The sequence below is a fragment of the Orbicella franksi genome, chromosome 7, assembly GCF_964199315.1.
Source record: "Orbicella franksi chromosome 7, jaOrbFran1.1, whole genome shotgun sequence".
NCBI classification, from domain to species: Eukaryota; Metazoa; Cnidaria; class Anthozoa; order Scleractinia; family Merulinidae; genus Orbicella; species Orbicella franksi.
Genome location: NC_138151.1, coordinates 23,751,525 through 23,766,524, shown reverse-complemented (window position 1 = coordinate 23,766,524; position 15,000 = coordinate 23,751,525). Strand labels below are relative to the sequence as shown.

The 15,000-nt window shown below is 39.1% G+C and overlaps 1 protein-coding gene across 1 annotated transcript in view; it reads left to right on the top strand.

Annotated features, from left to right (window-relative positions):
- LOC145492354 (opioid-binding protein/cell adhesion molecule-like) overlaps positions 1 to 5,315 on the top strand; it is a 27,859-nt gene extending 22,544 nt beyond the window's left edge. Inside the window, exons 5-7 of the mRNA XM_081471794.1 lie at positions 264 to 361; positions 4,209 to 4,273; positions 5,093 to 5,315. Coding sequence (XP_081327920.1) covers positions 264 to 361; positions 4,209 to 4,273; positions 5,093 to 5,315 — 386 coding nt within the window. The remainder of the gene's footprint in view (positions 1 to 263; positions 362 to 4,208; positions 4,274 to 5,092) is intronic.
- The last annotated feature ends 9,685 nt before the right edge of the window (positions 5,316 to 15,000 follow it).

The following is a 15,000-nucleotide window of genomic DNA, read 5'->3' as shown; positions in this document are numbered from 1 at the left end:
TGTGGTGAGAAATGAGCCTGTCGACCAGGCCTCTTTCTACTGTAAATTCTTGTTTTAGTAGGTAATACTATGACAGTTAAGGAACGTTGGACTGACCTTCTGTACATGTAGGCTCTGTGATACAATAGCAGCACAATGCATGAAGTGATGGTAAATCAGAACAACACATCTAAAATTTTTTGGGTGTATTTGCTTGTGTATGAAATAGAGTGCTGTGGATAATTTTCATTCCTGTGTTGACTGACTTTATTTTGGATTATTAGTCATAGCAAGTGATGTAATTAATGTGACCCTGGTTCTCACGGGTGTAGACCATGCTGATGTGGAAAACAATCAACTATGGGAGAAACTCAGTAAAAAGGTAACTAATTTGTTTGTGTAACACACTTAATTGTACATCCAACCTTATTATGCAGTCGCCCTTGGGAAACAGACAGGTTTTATCATGATTGTCAATCATGGTGAGTGGGGAGGTGAATTGGCAGCAGCTAGGCAGGCAGAATGACAGAGGGACACACAGAATAATATTATATGATGGACCGAGAGAAAGACAGACAGACGGACAGACAGACAGACAGACAGACAGACAGACAGACATGAATCGAGACTTCTTTTCTGGTAATGGACTGATTGGAGAAGAGTAAATGTATTTTATAGTTGGGATTACATGTAATTGGTGGGTAAGGATTGTGTTGTTTGGTTGCTTGGTAAGGGCTAGTCAGGTGATATAAGGGAGGGCTACTGCACTGTACATTTGGTTGCGTAGCAATCATTAGTATGAACACGTGGACTAGATATTCAGTTTTTGGTCAAATTTAGGAATACATCGGGTTGAAATACTGCGCAGTGAACATGATACTTAATCAAAGTGGCTCTGAGCCACTTAACTTGGAAATTGGATCATTTGTGAACATTGAAAATTTTGATGCCACTGATTTGAGGTTCTAATCCATATAGAGTTAAAGTTAAAGCGCACAGGCATTTTAAGAAATAGTGCAAAACGAAACGGTTAGAGAATACACGAGGAGACGTGACACCGTTGAAAACATTTATGAAGTTATAGGTGATCCTCGTCCGAGACAATTATAAATGAAGTACCGCCTCTTGTCAAATCACCAAAGCAAGTAATAACTCTCATTTTCTTTCCTATTTTTTTGTCATTCTTTATTTTTCCAGCCAATATCCATTATTATTTTTCTTTCTTTGTCCTTGTTACCTTTTGAGGAGACCTTAAAAATACAAAAAATGTATCCAGTGTAGAGTCATAATAATAATACCACAAGGACAGCACTGCATCTCGTCTGCTCAACAAAGTTAGCCCTGTTCAGCGGAGCTCCTACTTGGCTGGGTGACCAAATACGAATTCCCTCTGCTGTAATAACTTCTTTTTTTCTCTTTTTTTTTTTCCTTTTCTCGTTTTTTTTTTTTTCTGTCCTTTAATAACTTCAGTACAAAACTTTTCCTTTAATAACATGGTGCAAAGCGATATTAGTGACTGCAGAAATCCCAGCCTTGTGTAATGTCTTTTCTTCTATTTATCAACTATTTGTTCGTATCATTTTGCCATGTCCGTATTTTTGTGTATTTATTTACAATACCGTATAAACAATAGCGAAACACGTCGCTCGAATTCTCCTCAATTCTCATGTCTGTTGATTGTCTAAAACTTTTAATCACGGCTTGAATCATTAGGAAATACATACAGCTCATCAATTTTGTGCTTTTCAATATCTTCTTTTTCGGAAATCGAGTACGGCTGAACCTGTATAAGCGGACACCTTTGGGAAATGAGCTATTTATGATAGTTTAGTCTCTATATGAAAACGTGCGTGCGAAAATCCATTCAATGTGGATAATTTCTGTGGTAAGATATTGAGTACTTGCGTCAGAAATTCAAAGAATAACTAACTTGGCACGGTGCAAGCGACTGTAAAACGGCCTTAGACAGCGTGATGGAAACCCCGGGGGGACTCCTATATGAAAAGGTCGAGTCGTCGTCTTGGGTACAGATCAAGGATTCTGGTCTCGATTAGGGTGTTGATGACGAAACGTCACCATTCTTAGCTGTCAAAGTATCCTTTAAGGATTCGTCTCTGGTAGTGACGATTCGACTTACCGGAAGTCAATTCGAGAACCTTTTGTTGGAATCGACACAACTCGTCTCCCTTGACGTTGATTGGTCATGCCAGAGGTCAATTTGCGCAAGACGTAGAAAATATAGCGCATCTGGGCTTTGAGGGTGAGTTGAAAATGTTGTCGATTCGATCAAATCGACATAAATTGTCTCCCCTGCTGTCGATTCGTCATACTGGATGTCGATTTGCGTGAGACTTAGAAAATATAGCCCAACTGGGCTACTGGGCTGTCAAAGTATCTTTTAGGGTGCATTCGAAGAAATAATAATAAAAGAAACGCTCACATTAATTTCCGTTTTTTAGGCTTGATTTCTGCCGCTCTTTTGACCCTGGGGCGGGAGGGAGTCTCTTGAGTACGCGAGTTGGGTCTTCAAGTGCGCTCGGAATCCTTTCTGAACAGTGGCTAGTAATCGAACCTATTCCGTTTTAAGTGGTATCTTTTAGGGGTTTAATGGACCTCGAGCAACGCCCACATTAGTCTCCTTTAGGAGTTAAATTTAAATTTTCTGACAAGCATCCTTGACCATTTCATTTGGGAATTCTCCCTGGGTTTCAAATGTCTAACAAGGAGATAATACTTGCCAGGTTAAAAATGAGATCAGGTTCGATCAGGTTCTACAAAAGGCTTGTTAGGCTCAATTATCAGCCGCTGTTCCGGAAAACAGCTCGTGCTCCCCTAACGAAGAGAGTGGATCTTGAAATCCTTCAATCCCGGCGTATCTAATCGAACGAAACTTCTATCGAACCCAGTCGAACACCAATCGTTTGATTGAATTCGGCAATCAGATAAAATCGAACATCTATTTTACCGTGAGTTCGATTATCGAACCAATCAAGCAAAATCGAACGCAATCAAACTCAATCTGATTCGATTTTGTTCGGAATCCATTTCTAATGATAAGTAAATCACACAGGAGTAGTCAGAATCAACCTTTATTGAATGGGATTAATAGAAAAAGGTCCAAGTATCAAGCTGAGTGTCAGTGTTCGGTATGCACTGTACGTTTTTTATCAGTGTTAATATTTAAACATAAAAATCAAACAAACAGGAATTCGGGAATGCCGCGTTTGATTGAGTACGACTGTCGACCGATCGGTAATCGAAGGTTTGATTTTGTTCGATTTACCATATTTTAGTGAGAGTTTGATTATGTTCGATTTCCGAACCCAATGGATCACCAATCATTCGATTGGGTTCGATTACCGAATGTTCCATTACATATGCCAGGTTCAATATGACTGGGTTAACTTAGCCGCTACATATTTTAGTATACGCGAACAACACAAAAATACGTCCTCCTTCCATATTGTTATTGTCTTCGGCGAGTCGACTTCCGTTCAGATGATTCGACTTTGCAGCAGACGATTCGCGACGAATTGTGCGAATCGAGTCGAATCGTTAACAATTTGACAGCCCTGTTATTGCCTACCGCGATTCAACTTCCGTTCAGACGATTCGACTTTGCAAGAGACGATTTGCGACGAATCGTGCGAATCGAGTCAAATCGTTAACAATTGATCTTGACTTCCGGTGGTGCGGATGGACTTGGTGAGAATCGAGTCAAATCGTCAAGCTCCTCAGACGAATCGACTCAGTTTGGGTGTTTTGGACGTGGATGATATTTTAAGGGTCCAATAGGCTCCAGCAGCAGCCATATTAGTCTCCTTTAGGAGTTAGATTTAGATTTCCCGACTAGCATTCCTGCAGACGTTTTGATATGGGAAGCCCCCCCCCCCCCCCCCTCCACTGGGTTCCAAATGTCTCACGGGAAGTGACGGATTGAAGGAGTGATGGAGTGAAATCGTTCCCCCACTGCAACTTGGAAATAATATGATGAGGTTGATGTTGTGTTTTCTTACGCTAAATTAGATCACACATTACATTACATGTGCATGAATCTGTTATCGACATGCCTTGGCACCATTTAAAGCAGCTTTTAATCACCACATGAAATTGTTGTGAGCAGTTATTGCGGAACATGTTCATTGAATTAACCCATTTAAAAATGTATAGTAGTTATTTAATACTAATAAAACATTTAATTCATTCAGAATGTTAATTATATTTTTCAGATCAAGGAGATCTTCAATAATGCTGGTAAATTGGACTATGAAAGTGTGGAACAGAAAAATATCAGGTACTGTACGCAAACAGTTTCAGATTCTAAAATTGCTGTAGCTTTGTCTTTTCGACTTGCGGCAGAAAACTTTCAGACGACTCTTCGATCGGCACGTTCAAGATGTTTTAGGCCAGTGGTTCCGGATGTTTTCTCCAGGCCGTATTTTATATTCAGGATGAGAAAAGCATGCCAACGTGCAATTAATCTGTCTCCATCTTCCAGCATTAATCAGGAAATTCTGTAGCAGAGCAAGAACGAGACCCTGAACCCGGCCGGTTACCTGTAGACAGAATGCAAACAACAAACGAAGGGATAGAGAAAATTTGAATGTTTCGAGAAATGTTTATTAACAAATGTTAATATTTGGTTTGGTTTAACGAACGCATATTCCTAGAGGAGCTTAAGCCGCCATGCATAGCCCCATACCTGTAGGAACAGAACCACATGCATGCATCGAAATAGCATATCATAGCAAACCATGTCATGTCATGTCAACTTTTTAATCAGGGCTGGGTTGTTCGGGAGGTATACAAATGTTTTTCACTGCTTTTATTTTGTGCAGTTTGAGATTATTGAAACTCAAAACAGAAGGCCAAACAATACAAACAGAAAACCTCACCGCAATGTTACAAAACTCAAATCAGAATTCTCGCTTATCCTGGACTAGCTTACTGATCGGGCTTTCAACAACCCAGCCCAGGAGCTCCACTTTTAGGCTTGGCTAAATCTAGATATTATGCACAGAATATTCTCCTATGACGTTGTGGAGAGTTTTGATCATATTGGTTTTGATTGCATTCTTTACAAACTCACTCTCTTTTGTTTCTCACCATGCAGAGAAACAACGAAAAATTCTAACGGGGTGACGAATGTTATTGTTGATGTGGCCATGAAGTTCAGTTCAACTGTAAGAGAAAGCGAGGTACTCTTTATACTTCGAGATGCTGCTAACAGTGGAGGGTTTGGAGATTTTAATGTGAGTTCCATAACAGGCACACGAGTCACAGGGATACCAGCCACCATGACCACAACACCTACCAGCTCATCTGGCAGTAAGTAGTCCATTATATATTTTGATTTTGTATTGGGTGGACTGGTGTCTTCTCCAAAAAACTATAAAAATCCAAAAGTTTTGAGTTGGTTAGACAAGATAACAATAGATCTTTTGCATCCACGTATTGCCAGATCAAATGGAAAAATCAAGATTTCATATTGTATGTTATTTTGTCGTAAAGTGTCCATTGTCCTCTTGTGCTGGGCATGTGCAGCGATTTGATTTTTGGACAGACCATAGTTAATAGAGGGGGAGGGGAATCGTTCTCTCCTACTAACTATGGACTAAGGGGCCAAATTTCAAGAATTCCTTCAGTGGGGAACATTGTTGCTGAGTCGGTTTTTATTGGTTAAAATCTTCCAAGGTATCTTCCAGTGTCTACCAAAGCCATTCATACGTGTTATAGTGATACAGGCCTCTTAAATGCGGAATAAAACATTATAAACTAATTCTTACTTACTTGAGGCTATTGCTGCAGTTGTCATCCACACTGTATATGGTATGGAAATTTTGAATTATTTTTACTTCAACTTCTGGATGACATTTGTAATAAACTACATTGTGCATGCCACAAGACTGTAAATCTGCTATTAATTAGGTATACACCTCAATCATAAGTGCTCAACTCTATTTTTTCCCAAACATAAACTTAGTAAAACATGGCAAATTTAAAACTAACCTGGCTGCTCGAGATTAACTGTCAGAGCCTTGATGTACTCTAGGTATTAAGGGTACTGCCCAAAGACATAAGTTTTGAACCTCAGGCCAGACTAGAACTCTAGACCGCTGGGCGATCTTTTGTCTAGTGTAGTCCGAAACATCAGGCCTCTTGCTTTCCCCATTAGTTTCTAAATTTTACAACAATGGCGGCTGTAACTTTCATAGTTAATTGATTGTTCTCTTGTAGGATTACCGTTGCAAGTTGATTTCTTAATGGTTACGTGTGCAACTCATTAGAAATCAACTTTATCGTGGATAACAAATTTACATCTTGTAAATAAGAGCAGTTAGTCTGAGAAGAAAAAGGTCCATGGGTAACCAAGTTAAAACCACCTTGAATGTTGATGGATGTTGCATTTTGTAGGTACGACGTGGATTATTGTTGGTGTCGTCTTGGGGGTAGTTGCTGCGCTGGCTGTTGCTGGAGGTGTAGCTTGTTATGTGTACAGAAAAAGGAAGTGTAAGAAGAGGGACTCTAAAGGTGAGTGTTTTAGCCTTCTAGCCACTTTATTACGGCAGATATAAGAAATCCAGGCAGAGCAATAGTACTTTTTCGTTACTTTGAAACGGCTGTGCCGGGCAACTGCCTGAGTATCATTTTGTTGATGTTCATAACAAGAAATGTTCTCCAGAATCTCTCCATCACACACTTTAATACCAAAGTATTTTCTACCTAATTGGGTGCTCGTCAGTAGAACCTCGAGTATTCGACAACTCCTTCGAGGCGTTATATTTGGCTTATATGTGACGGCATGCATAGGTGTGGGATATTTTCCTGATATTGCTTTTTTTTGTTTTGTTTTGTTTTGTTTGTTTTTTTTTTTTTGCTTACTGTATTGAGTATCGGATTTCGAGACGAGACATTCATCTCACATTCAACCGGCATTGTGGCTTCGTTTGTATAGGTACTACATTCATAACAATGTTGTGATTAAAATTTCGTTGATAACACTGACTGAAAAAAATCTCTTTGTGTCTCTTGTCCAAATGTTACTTTGCTTTCGCTAAGAAGTCCACAACAATGGATCTCAAGGAGAAGCAGGGTAAGTGTTTTACGTCGGCCTATGTACTAAATATGTTGTCTCCTACAGATAGTAATATACTAGGAGCTCCCGTATAAAAAGGACGGGCTGCTCGTCCAAAATTTTGAAAAGAACCCTTACGAGGTACCAAGATCCTGTTTTGTGGGTGTGGCTTGAATTTTTTTTCCTTCCCCTCAGAGGTACCAATTCTTACATGACACATTATCTCTTGTCATATTGTTTCGGCTCAATACCCAAAAAGGTAACGCCAAAGCTCCAGCTGTGGACCTTTTGAGTCTTAACACCCTAAGAGGCACCAAAACTTTTTTTTTTTAACCCCTAAAAGGTACGACGAGCATCCCCGTCCTTTTTATATGGGAGTCCCGCCCCCGGGTAAAGGGTATTTCTTATTGTTCACAACTAATGCTTTTGTTAATTCAATTCCATTGCGTTGTTACACTGTGGAACGTTTCTGCTGCAAAACAGCATCATTAAGTTCGAAGTAATTATGACAAAAAAAAATTGAGATGAGTATACAAACACATGAGTTGTTTCACTTTGAATATCTCAAAGTTATAGTTAAGGCGACCAAATGATAATTTACATTCAAACTGAAGCAAAGAAATTTATTGAAAAGTGGAAAATGTTACTAATTTCTAAGAAGTAACATCGGACAGGCTAACCAACCACGCTAACTGTCGATTGTCGACTGTACAGCGAATAAACACTCAATAACTTCAACAGTAAGTCCTCTAATTTTGTCCACATTCAAAAGAATAAAGTACGTTACCAGTGTGTGTTCAGAAATCTCTTAAGGAGACCTGTTTCGCAAATGTGATTTGAACGTTTTTTGCACTGGTGGATGTCTTCGCAACCGGAATTCCAGGTTGTCAAAAGGAGAAGTAATTTCGTCACATGAAAGCTTTGTTTCGGAAAACATCCATTTTGGAGCTATTTAAAGAATGTTCGTTTTTCCTTTGCATTTGATGTCACAAAAAGGTATTTTTCTTGGCTAACTCTGTGTGATTTTGATCCAAGATGGACGACTTTTAAAATGCACATGCGCTAAACATGCAACTGCATACTGATGCGGTCTAAAAAAGTAAACATATCCACGGCGCGCCGGCAGAATTCCTGCTCCTCGTTTTCTCACCGTAAGATTAGAACGGCTGTTCATTCAGCAGAAAAAATTAGTCAACTGCCTAGCCTGTGGCCTTCAAAATTATATCTTTGGAAAATTTCCGACAGTGTTTGAGAACTTTCCGATACTACTGGAAAAACCTCGGCAATATCCGAGCAAAAGTTCGGGAGGCTTTGGGTGATCTTCAACCACCTTTAAAATGCCTCGTATGATGGTCGACTGTTTCCTTATTTCTACATGTATTACTTTCGGGAGTCCACGGTGTAACTTGCACTTATTTTAAAGTATTACAATTGTATTCGTGATACACTTTCCTTTGCTCAAGTAACACAAGTTACTAAACTAATTAGAGCTTGGTGATTTTTGCAATACCACTCGCTTTGGCTTAAAATCATTAAAATTCTCAGTGGCCGTTACTTGGAACAACGTTTCTGACACCTTAAGATCCTTGAATACAATGTCATCTTTTACAAAGCTGTTGGCAACCTTATATGTTAGAATCACTGTTGTAGTCATACCTTGTAATTTAGTCTAATTTTTCTTTTTCTTTTCCTCCATTTTTTTCTGAATTTACTTGTCTATTATTTATTTGTCGGTAGATTAGCATACATGTTCTCCATTGCTAGAGGCCTAATCAGTCTCACCAACCCGAGAACAGATTAAGTTATATATATATGGAATTGCTAAGTAGGTTATTGTTGCAGGGGAAACGTCCAGGATGAAGGTTATGTTGAAGTCAACAAAGGATATGATAGCCGAGCTAATCGCCAGTCTGGAGGCGGCAATACCGCTTCAGTGCCCGCAGTTCTTTATGATACTGCACGGACTGGTAACAGAGGAGCGGTTAAGGAGCCAGCTCTACCACAGTATGCTGTGGTTGATAAATCCAAAAAGAAACCGAAGGTGCGTATGTGATTGAGTAAAATAGTGTCAAATTAAGGGTACATTCTGACCAGTGTTTTACCTTGCAAATTTGACAAAGTACTGCGATATCATATGGTTGCTTGATCTGAGGCGTTTAGTTTAAATTCAACTGTAAATGGAGCTTTGCCTTTTTTGCTATTTCCTCAAAATGGCCAAGAGGCTGTTTCATCGAAATACAGGTCATCCATGAATAATAAACACCCCATCACCTAAAGGGAAAATCAGTCATAATCTGTTTACAAAGCTTTATTATATGGTATTAGGAGACTGCCGTGCAAAAGATTGGGAAGTACCCACAAAAGTGAACGTGATTCGGCATAAAGAATAGGAAAGGAAAGGAGCAACATTTAAGCCAAAGTTGTTTAACGAAAATTAAATGATAGCAAGGCAAGTATTTTTCTTTAGGAATGTTATTAAGCAGCAAAAAAAAATATGTTGTAGGTTTATTTTCACCATTAACAGGCGTAAAATTGGCAAAAGAGGAAAAGAGGTTTCCGTTTTTAGAAGCAAAAATGTAAGGTTTGAACCTAATATTCAGCATTATAAACTCTCCTCATTTTCGAAAATGGAAAATTTAGACACTTGTCTAATCGGTTGTATAAATATTGAATGAAAAATGTGAGGGCGACATAACGAAATACTGTTTGGATGGAGGGGGAGGGGGATGTTAAATTTAGGCATTAATGAGCCGCCAGTGTTGAAACAGATTATATATTTATCTCAAAGAAACCCAAGCCTGGGGAACTTCAGTATGCTGAACTTGCTGAATTCTCTGCCGGACAAGGCGGGCAAAGGTCTTCGACTTCCCCTACCAATCGTCCCGCTGAAATACAGTACGCTGACGTAAACGCCATGTAAAGATGAGCCACGTGGACCAAGTAAGGACCCTCAGGCAATGACGAGAAATGGGCGAGGCAAAAGGCGAGTTTTTTATTTTTATTTTTTTTTTTTTTTTCTATCTATCGAGTGTTTTCACTTGACGTCACAGTAGCTGTATTTGTGTCCCAAAACAATGAAACGGCAACCATGTTGGTGTATCAAACCAAACTATTCTTAAGTAAACGCTTTCTTTTTTTCCGATAAATTGGTGTGACTGTTGGCCACGTGAGTGAAAACGCTCTATAGTATGTAGACAAATAAAATAATAAGTCAATCAAGGTTTAGTGGTAATGAAAAGCGACGAAAACCTGTGAGTTAACTTGAATATAGATTAATTGCATCGAAGCGAAAACTTGCTGCTGGTGAAAGTGGGTAGCTTCCAGCTTTTTCCCTTTCATCTAGATATTCCTTCTCTGCAGCTTTAGTTGTTGTGGTAGGCAGTAGCTGAATAGGGCCAGCAATGGAAAGAAAGATTTGTATTGATTTGAGTAAAGTGACTGTGCAGAGTAGAGTTTCCATGAAGCGAGGATAGTAGTAATTGACATATAAGCTGCTAAGAAACCTGTAACCCCAGCACCCACCCCCCTCCCCCCTCCTCCCCTCTCCTCCCCCCTCCCCCCTCTGCTCCAGTAGAACACGCCAAAACAAGCACTTACGCTTCGTGAGTGCTAAACGATTTATACCCATCCAGTGGTGGTTCTGGCATATTCAGTTCAAATAATTGCATGCTCTTTGGATTTATGTTTATTGTCTTCTGTTAATTTGAACCAGTGAATCCCTCAGCTGTTTTGACCATTGATAGATCTACAAGAATGCCCCTGGAGTGTTGAGGATGGAGGGTACCAACATAAGACCCATTTTCACTTCTCCCCCTTTCCTCTCCACCTCCCCCACTTCAGGGAATTGGTCATTGTCATGTATAAAGGCCTTTTCATTAAGTAGTATAAGCTGTACTGAGAAGATAATTTACAGTGGAAAGTTTCTTACAGCACTATTGCACCCGCAGAGACTGAAAGTAAAAAAAAAAAAAAAAAATCAGAAAAAAATATTAAAAATAATTTAAAATTATTAAAAAAAATAATTATAAAAATAAATATTCGGTAAAATCGTCTCTTGTCCATAGCAAATCATGTTTTTGTAGATTTTTAGATGGCATTCATGCGTTTAATGAATGTATATTGACGTTTTTTAGTCAGAGTTAAAACACTCTTTAACAAAAATAGCGCTAATCCTAGTTGTCTGCAATGTACTTGTGGCAAAAATTAAGAACTGCCTGTTGTTTGTGGTCATGATTTGGACATTCCAAAAAATGATTGCTGGCAACAGTGGATAAGTGTTGTCGTACAAACACTCTAAAAGTTTAGGCAGGATTTTTTTTTTTATGAAGGGTTAGTCTCTCTTCTACTTTTGTAGCCGTATGCTACGCACAAAGTACCCTCTGGGTTATGCCTTAATTGCGCTTGACGATCAATTTTAGCCTGTATCGGGGAAATAGTTTTAATGATTATAGATCAAGCAGCTTCAATATGATGATATTTGGTGAGCTTATTTAAGAAGTTGTAAATAATTAGTTTTTTTTGTAGAGTAGGGAGAAAATTGTTTCTCTACCAACTTAATTTTTTGATAGCAGTGTTAATTTAGTATGCAAATTTCTGTGTGAGATTTCAATTTCAATGGTGAGATCAGCGATATACAATAATGTGTTTATTGATAATCTTTGTTATGCGGATGGAGGCTAATACCACTTCCCTTACTAATTCAAGTTTGTTAGAATTTAAATTTAAGTAAAATAGTGAGCAGCTTAAAATAAAAGGGAGACCCGTGGTTCATTTTATTTACCGCTTTTTATAGAAAATCTGAGTCCCAGAAATTCATTCTGAGACTAAAACTGAACGCAATAAATAGTAATAGTTCGATTTGTTTCTGAATAAAGCATATTATTTCTCTAGTTAACAAATCAGTAAGCCAAAGCAATCTTTTGTACTGTCATGGAACACGCCGGGAATTTGAAAACATGAGAGAAATTTTGACAAGACGAGCCGCAGGCGAGTGTTTTCGTTATTTTCTTCAGTGTTTCCAAATGCCGTGAGTGTTTTGTGACTGTCTAATTCATCGCTTTGTCTTCGTTATATACTTCGCGGTATGGATTTTGCACACAATACAACATACCAGGCAATCAGAGCTGCGGTGAATCCAAGCAGTTTAGTAACGATTGTCAAATATATCAACTTGTAACTTTATTACGTGTTAACCCTCGGAAGTGCAACAAACATCCTCTCCCTCTCCACCCCCTAAGTGTCTTCTCGTCTGCTTTAATAATAAGTACCTGGTCAACCAGTAATTTGCGGAAAATAGTTACTTTTTGGCTTTTCTTAAGACCAAAAAATTGGTAAACTGTCATTTTGCACTAAGCTAAAGAAATGAAAATGCTGACACGAGAGTACTTTCCCGCAGGATACCAAACGAGGTGATATCTAGCTTTCAAGTGCCGTTTGATGGACTTCATGTTAACTTCTTAGTCCTAAAGCTTAAATTTAACTTTTTAGACTGTTGAAAAAAGATTAAAACAGACAAAGAGCTATATTCGTGACTTACTTCACGAAGATTTCATGTGTTCGGCGTCAGAATAGAATTTAATCTGACTGTCGTTATAAAGCAGCTCCGCATGCGCACTACCAGTGAAAATCCACACAAGGTGGAGATGATCCCTTTCCTTACAAATTGATTGGATCTTAGGTCAGGTGTACATCCGAGGGTTTGCACATGAATCAGTAGATTTCTGTACTATAACCAACAGAAAAGCTGTTAAAATTATTATAATAGTTCAAGTTGTTGTTAATGCCGATTTCAGTGCAGTGTGTAGACCTTTTTCTCAAAACGCGATTCGTCTGTCTTGATTCCCCCATCATGATTCAAGTTATTCGGCTTGTTTACGTGGGTGTGGTGAAACAGAGAGACAAGTTGCTCGTGGATTGTGCTAGTAAATTGCCAGAGTCACGTGATTATGGTCGAACTCACGAATCATGTCTGGCGATTGATCATTGATGACTGATGGTGATTCATGATTGCCGTCTTCGACCAACGAAGCTGAGCATAGAGGAAAATTTTACTGAGTACAAGAAGACTCGTCATTCTTGTTTTAGAGCCCTCTGATCCTTGTAGCCAGCGAGGCCTTGGCAAGGGTAAAAGGTGGTTACCTTTTCCTCTTTTTCCCCAGTGCCAAGGCCGTGCTGGTTAAAAAGGAGAGGCGACTCTGGCATAGTCGAGTGGTTATTGTGTAACAATGTTGGGCGAATCGTATTGACAACCTGGTTCTAAACGCTGCACTTAAATCGGCTGTAAAGTCGACGAATTTTTTTATTCCGTCTGCCAGAAGATCTTCTGGTATGCAATTGTTATTGATTTGCTGTTTTGCTTTTTGGTAGTCTTGAGTAACCTGCATTAAATGCTGATGAAATTACATGGAGACTGTTGTCATCTTTCTGGCCCCGATAGACAGGCACTACCCTGACTCGAACGCACACATTAGACAAATGTACGGATACTCCTGGGCAAGGTTGTTCAAAGGGTGGATAAGGCTTAATCCACGGGATAAATCGCTGTCCAGTAGAAAAGTGTCGGTTGACAAAACAAACTGTGCTATCCGCTTGAGAGTGATTTATCCAGCGGTAACGTTATCTATCCTTTAAACCGTTGCCTGACTTCAAATCATTCCCTATGTTTAGGTTTTGTTGGACAGTAATCCATCTCGAACCGTTTTGATGGAATGTGTGAATTTGAAATTCGTTCAAGAAGTATTCTCCTTCCCTTCGAAAACGTTTGTGAATGACCGATCAAACGTAAATCGCCTGAAAGGCGGAAAAATGCGCTAGAAATGTAAGAAAAGAACAGCAGAGAAGTTTGGAGAGGATATTAAAGAGACATTTGGAATTCTGCGCGAATTCCAAATCCGCGCGATATTTTATAGTACACTTTTGTTACCAGCGTCAAAGCAAATATTTTCAGTACCAAACTCTAAACGTAAAGTGAAGGTCATCATCCCCTTCCGAAGTTTCCTCTTCCAAAATCACTGCCACATTTCTGTTGTCTTCCTCATTTATCTCAATCATAATTTTACTACTTTACTCCACCTGCAGCACAACCGCAGCTGCAGTATTTTTCTGACATGGGCATGGACCGTACATTGGTCTCACATCTGCCTTGCATCGGCCTTCTATCGGTATTTTCGCCCGTGTTGTTTGGCATGGTGGTTAGATATTCTACAGGTCACAATTAAGTACTTAGCAAATACACTTGGACCCTGCTATTTCGAAGCTACCGTTATTTTTAACTTAAACCTATCTTTCTCGGATTTGCCCCTGTTTCCATTTACTATCGGCTACGTATTTCAAAATCGGTTATTTCAAACTTTCCTCTCTTTCCAACTGACTTTTTGTTTTTCTTGACTGTTATCTCGAGTTCAATCTCAAGGATTAAGATAAAATCAGACGTGTCAAAACACAGCTCGCTCAGAATCGATGGAGTTTACTGAAGTATAAAAGGGCAAGACCCAAATGTAAAGCAACAAACTTTACTGGAGTGCTAAGCTTAATTTTATGCTGCAAATCTGTTATCACTACTTGAAGGATATTGTCAATATTTGGATCTTCCCGTAAATTATTGCTGCTTTTCTTCGTCGTTCAGTTACTCTTGTTGTACATTTACAAACCTTTTAAATTAAATTCTAGGTATGATCGGAGTCAAAAACTATGACATTTTGTGGCTTTCTCACCTTACGGGATGGTACTGCTTCCCTGTAGTTTCGCGGTAGAAATCTCGCGGTAGAAATCTGAAAGAACTTTCCATTACCGCCGACAAACCTTAAAGGAAGCAACACTTGCCGCACCATTTTTCATATACGGTCAAACACAGGCATGCCTGGTAACCGTGACTCAGTGAACCAATCAGAAAGCTAGAAATGCACTATGCAAGGTTTAGACTTCAATAAATGCTGATATACTCAACA